Source organism: Theobroma cacao, chromosome 1, assembly GCF_000208745.1.
Source record: "Theobroma cacao cultivar B97-61/B2 chromosome 1, Criollo_cocoa_genome_V2, whole genome shotgun sequence".
Taxonomy (NCBI): domain Eukaryota; kingdom Viridiplantae; phylum Streptophyta; class Magnoliopsida; order Malvales; family Malvaceae; genus Theobroma; species Theobroma cacao.
In genome coordinates, this window is record NC_030850.1 from 10,867,831 (window position 1) to 10,874,831 (window position 7,001).

General features: G+C 27.1%; 1 protein-coding gene across 1 annotated transcript; it reads left to right on the forward strand.

Annotated features, from left to right (window-relative positions):
* LOC18612255 (cysteine-rich and transmembrane domain-containing protein A) lies at nt 3,201–4,287 on the forward strand. The gene is made up of 3 exons (XM_007048951.2): nt 3,201–3,551; nt 3,699–3,849; nt 3,967–4,287. The coding sequence occupies exons 1-3, from the start codon at nt 3,521–3,523 to the stop codon at nt 4,010–4,012; spliced, it is 228 nt and encodes a 75-aa protein (XP_007049013.2). The 5' UTR covers nt 3,201–3,520; the 3' UTR covers nt 4,013–4,287.

Here is a 7,001-nt window from a genome sequence, read left to right on the forward strand (position 1 = left end):
ATATATATATATATATATATAAGATTAATATTTTATAAATTGACAATGCATAATTTTTATACACTGTCATATCACCAAATCCTGATAAAAATAAAATGTGAATATTATTTTGAAGAAAATAAATAAAGTTCCAAAACCACATCAAGTTTTATTATCAACTTTTTGTTTTCTTTAAAATAATATCCATCTTATCTCATTAACAAGGTGTCAGAATTCAGTGACTTATCAATACATCAAATATTAATTCATATATATATATATATTTAGTCGGTTTGTTGGAATGGTTCGAAAGAATGATCATTTTAGCCAGTGGTGTTCATGGTTTTGGGCTGAGCAGCCTACCTTTCAGAACTCAATATATGGCCCAATATTGAGTGGATTTAGACATCTCTTTGTTGCTGTTGCACTAAAATTTCAAAGATCAGATTGGACTCGATCCAATTCAAATAACTATACTACAATATAAAGACATTAACGAGTCAATGAATGGAAGTAATTACCAACCGTATATCCATTAAGTACTCATATGTTAATTTCTACAATGTCTAAAGCAACATGATACATAACAAGATCAACATTGTGCTTCATAACCTATTAATTAATGGAATCTAATTTCAATAAAACATTATACTTACCAAGTTTTACAGCATCAAATCTCATAGTCTAAAAAAAGCGGTATACTTTAATGTTGGTCCAATCGTAAGTAAATATACTTACCAATTAAAAGAGTTTACCATAAATCTCCCGTCAATGATAAAATGTAAATTAAGCTTTTCAACTAGTGACAATAAATTTTAGATTAAGCAAATCTAGATGTAACTTAATCAATATTTATTAAGCAGCTGATATTTTTAGGAGATTACATTTTCAATTCAAAAAATATACCTAATAAGTGAAAAAAGTTCTTTATAGCCTCAACATCCACCTTATCTCTTACTCATATAAAATCTATAACATTATACAATTGTAGTTGAACAACCGCACCTTAACAATGTACATACAAAGACTAAAGGCCATAAAGGGTACGTACAAATGATGAATGAAGCAGTCCATCGTTTACTGATGGATATGGAAAATATTACAAAGATATGTGAACAAGTGAATAGCTTGGACGCGCTTCTTTGACCTTTATTGCGTTGGGGAATCACGTTTGAAAAGTGTGCAAGCAACATAGCTTATTTCTTTACTTGGCAAAAACAATGCCTAATGACTTTTCCTTCCCCATTTCGCCACGTAATAAAACATTTTACGTTTTCTTTGTATCATAAGGAAATAATTATTGGTCTCTGAAGGCAAAATGCCCTTCAAGTGTTGTCTTATATTTCTCGAGTAGAAGTTTCAGTACTGATTTGATTGGGGTTTTAGTTAATAGAAGATATATATGTGGGGACGTCGTTGTCTACCCTTTACTTGAAACATCATTCCTCTTCTTAATAAGATCTTTTACCATTCCGAAATGAAAGATTACTCATGTGCGGTGGACGACCAAGAGAGCAGCTAACGTCCAAGTAAAACTACATGGAATACAAGAGAGGGAAAGAAACTAAGGGGGCATTTAGTTTATGAAAAGTAGAAGACATTCATTGTAATTTAACTGACCGCAATGATTTTGTATTGTTTGGCTTACAATGATAAAAAAAAGAATGTGTTTGTAAAGAAAAAGTCATGACAATCAGTTAAGAGAATGTTATTCCCTTAACTCATGGAGGTAACATTACTTTCTCTCAATCAAAAAAATGTAAAAAAAAATTTTCCCAATAACTCCCCGACACTCCTCTCTTTATTTTATCTTCTTCTTCTTCCTTTCCCCGTTCACTTGCACGTTTCAGCCAACTCTTCTTTTTCTTCTTCTTCTTCCTCTCCCGCTCACATGCACATTTTGGTCAACTCTTCCTTTCCCCACTCACCAATTTAGGGGCTGCTCTCTTGATTTAGAATTTTTTTTTTCTTTTTCCTTCTCCAGCATTAGCATTAGTGCTCTTTTGTTTAGCTTTTTTTTCATTTTCATCTCCAACATCGCGGGCTGTTCTTTTCCTTCAGTTTTTTTTTTTTTCCTTTTTTAATGGTAGAAACATAAATTTGTGTGGAATATTGAACTTTTATGTATGTTCATAAAAATTTATTATTAAAAGCATTTGTTATTTATTTAAAAAAATAAAAAGAGAAATCATTAATCAAAGAAGTTCAAAGACAAAAAAAAATTCTTTGAATAATGTTTTTTATTATTCATGTAATAATTCTAAGCATTATTATTTTTTAAATTTCTAGGTTTGGAGTAAAAATAAATATTTAATAATTTTACATATTTTAATTATTAAATAATTAACATTAAAATATTATATTATTTTTGTTATATTATTCTTTATTATTTCAAGGGTCTGGTGTTTAAAAGTTGAAATTTTATATTAAAAATGTAAATTTATTCAACTTTTATACATAAGAGTAATTTTATAAATTTAAATTATATTCTTAATAAAGTATTTTTAAATCAAACACTATAATGTAATCTTCCTAACAATTACATTTCCTCCAATCATCACTTTTTCATATTATACTAAACATTACAAAATTATGTTCTCAACAATCAAATACCTAATAATCACATTCTCAATAACGTACCAAATATTACCTAAAAGAAAGTCACGTATATAAAATAATTTTTTTTTGAATTTGAATACCATATTTTAGTATTAAAGATTCATCTTAATGCTTTGGAACATAATTATTTATAAAGATATATGTATGTATATATATATATATATTATATTATATTTTAAATGAGATTTATTAGTTAAGAAGATTTTATTAATTTTATTTAATCATATTTAAAAATAAATTCTCTTCACTTCTAAATTGCCATTTAATGACATTGACATGTCAAACTTAATAATTAATACAAAGATGAAGCGCGTATCTTTTATGACGTGGCATTATTATCTGAATTATGAATTAGTATAATCCCTTCAACACCGAATCCTTTCACGCGTGAGGGCCTTGTAAATATTGGCAGATACAGGAAATTAGGGGATCACCAAAGGAAACTGCCAATTGTCCTAAGATAATAATTGAAGGAGACAAAACCAAAGTTTTAGAGAAATACAAAAATAGGAAAGTGCAGTCCCAGAGATCGACACGTGTAAAGCGAGGTTTGGTCGGATACACGTCGATTTATACGTCATGGACCTAATTAAAAAATCAGCAACGAAGGACGAAAACTTTGAAAACACTATTTCTAGTCTTTGCAATAGGAAGTAGGTGTCCCCCTCGCCCAGCCTCCACCTCGTCCAGCCTCCACGCGGTGAAGGCCGCCAACCTTCAGAAACCTCGGCTTCTAAGAAACCTCCAATACCCTTTGCTCTCCTCTATATATATCCATCGCAATCTATCAGCCTTTTCATATATATCTTATCCATTTATTACCCAATCTTTTCTTCTCCCTTTCTTTCCTCCTATATATTTCATCTCATTTCTTTAAAACTTACTACTTTTTTCCTCCTTGTTGTTCAAATTAAATCCAAAGATGAGTCACATCCAGCAGAATCAGCCTTCAGGTCAGTCTTGTTGACATATTCGTCTATATTTTTATCTATCAAGCATATCTACAACTATGATGATAGCCTCCCCTATGTTGGTGGATTCAAATTTTTAATAGCAAAAACTAACTAGTTTGGTTTTCTTGTTGAATGATATTGGTTCAGTTGCCTACCCACCTGCGTCTACTGCACCAGGACCCTATGTGGCTGCACCACCAGCTGGTTACCCTATGAGCAAAGACGGTCAAGAGCAATATTCTCAAAATCCTGTTGCCCCCGAAACCAAGTCCAGAGGTGATGGATTCTGGAAGGGATGGTAAGTCTTACATCAACTTTTGCTTTTATCTCTTTCATTTGCTAAGATGATATTTGAAATTGTGAATCATTAATGAGTGATACTGAAAATTATTCTGTGTTTGTTTGCTTTTTGCAGTTGTGCTGCCTTGTGCTGCTGTTGTCTTTTGGATGCATGCTTTTGAAGATTTCCAGAGCTTTAGAAGCTTAATCATGTTCATTCATTAGAGTTTCCATTTGTTTATAGGATTATTAGTTTGATTTGTTTTATTCTCATTCGGTGAGAAATTATATGTTTTTTCCTTGATGAACATGGGGATGAGACGGCTAGGTTTCTTTCCTAGTGCTTTTTTGTTTGAATAAATCATTATTGTATTTTTTTTCTATGGTGGTTGTATTGTCGCAATCAGTTTTTTTATTTTATAATTTAAAGAAGAAGATTCAAATTTTACTTTTTAAATATCAATTAATGAATTAAATATTTAGATACGTATATAATTTTTAAATTATATTTATACTTTTTAAATAATTTTTATATTAATATCTATTTTTAAAAATCTCTACAATAATTGAAGGCTTGGATCTAGCAAGCACTATCTATGTATGAAACTAAGAATGTGTGCGCAAAATGTATAAACCAATTGGGAGTTTCATCTTGGCTTTGCATATTACCAAAAGATGATGCCTATGCTCTTTTATTTATTTGTTTATTTAACAATCTTTTACAGGTATATATATTTCTTTTTTTCTTAAAGCCGGTAATTGTCTAATGCAAAGATTTATCTAAAATGAGTAAATTTCATTTTTATCGAATTATTAGTTTTAATTATTTGTGTTATTAAAAAAAATTACCAATCATTGAGTCAAACTTTTTCAACTTGTATAGTGAAAAAGTGGAAAAGTCATAAAAGATATTAAGTTAGGCACAACTGAAAAAAAAAAGGATTTCCTTCCCACCAAAGTCTATGGAGTGAAGGATGGAAAAATACATGAAAAGGAAAAAGAAATTCTTTCTTTGTTTGATAGACTAGAAAATGAAAGTAAAGAAAATGTTAACAAAATGTTAATAGTAAATATTGTAAAATTATTAAAATTTTGTAATAATTGTTGAAAAATTCCCTCTACGGTGTTGGTGTTTTGATGATAATGATTTTGGGTTGTAGTCATGGTGGTGGGCGGAGATGGAAAGAACTAGAGAGATCAAATTGGGAGAGAGAGAGAAAAATGGGAAGAAAAAGAAAGGAATTATTATGCTTTTCGACATGAGTAACAAGAGAATGAGAAGAACGAAAGAAAAAATAAAGAGAAAATAGAAAAAAACGGAAAACAAATAAAAAATTATACTTAGGTTAATTGAAATAATATTTTTACTTCACTTCAAAATTATGAATTTTTTAAATTGTTAATAAAATAATCTTAAATAATTTATTTCTTTGTTTAATTTTTTATTTTTTTCAGCATTATGTCTCTTTTTATTTTTTAAGTTGATAAATGTTGAATAAAAAATATTTTTATTATTATTTAATTAAATTAAGTTATGATATTCTTTATATATTTTATTTTTCAATTATTTGATGGTAATTATATTTTTTATTTTTATAAATAACTATTGATTAATGGTAATGAATGATAAGGGGGCAATAATGCATTTTGAAAGGTCAAAGTGTATTTTAAAGGTGTATTGAAGAGATTTTAAGACTAATAATAATTAATCAACTGTTAATTATAAGAACATATTTGACTCAAAATAAAAAGATAAAATACCCTCACATTCTTAAGTTTTAATTGAAATTTCAAATAGGTTCATTAGTTTCGAAATGAACACTCCGCTCCAAACAAAATCTTATGCTTGACATTTAGGTGGTATTTAGTACTTTACAATGCAATGTGATTACAGGTAATGTTATTGTAAGTAATGTGATTTCAGATAAAATAACATTACAGTATTTGGTATAGAAATAAAATAATGATTAAAATGCAGACAAGATAATATTACAACGTTTGGTTTACAAGTACTTTGTTAAGAATATAATATTAATTTTCAAAATTACTCTTATTTATTAAAATATAAGTTTAATATACTTATATTTTTTATTATTAATTTTTATATAATATCATCTCTTAAAAATATTTTAATGTCATATATTTTATTTTTATTTTTTATAATATTATATTTTTATTTTATTTTTTAAAATAATTTTTTATATTATATATTTTATTTTTATTTTTAATTCTTATTTTGTATATTTTATTTTAATATTTTTTATTTTAATTATAATATTATAAAATATTTTTAACAAAATAATAAAATTAAAAGGGTAAAAATATCTTTAATAACATTGCAGAGTGCAGTATAATGTGATTGTATTGATTTTAAACTTTAATCACATTACATCATTTATCTGTAATGTGATTGCATTGCAATCTTACATTGCAGTGGTCTGTTGCAAAACAAACATTACAATATAATTTAATTAGACACATTATAAAGAATGTGTTTTCACTTCACTCATACTAAACGCTACCTTAGGTCTAGCTTATAGTCAACTATTAATATTTTGATTAGTTTGATGACGTGACAATATTGAAATGATAATTTTGTACTTTATTAATTTTAAAAATTATTATTATATATTTTTTATTATTTTTTTGAAAAAAATAAAGAGCACTGTTCCCCAAGAGAGGGGAGCACTAATCGATGCTCTTTAATTTTTTTTTAAAAAAATAGAATAATTTTTTAAATTAATAAAGAAAAAAAATGATATTTTAGTTCTTTCATAATCTCTATTAATGATGTTTACATTTTTTTAGTTGAGTGTTCATTTAGAAAATTAATATACTTGCTTAAAATTTTGATTAAAACTTAGAGATATAGAGATATTTTATCCAAAACAAATATATAAAGATTTAATTGAATAAAATAAAATAATTTTAATTTTCTTAAATAATTCAAATATTTTTTAAAGTATTATATCACATAAAAATAATGATACTATATGTAAACAAAAACATTTAAGACTACTCTATCAGAATTTAGTAACAAGCACTTGCTTCGGCAATGGTTCTAGTAGACCAAATAATAGAGGCCCACACCAATTCAGGCCCAATCTTTTAATAAAAAAGCCCATCGAGAAATAAAAGGGCGCTAGGGTTTCATTCCTGATTGAATATATA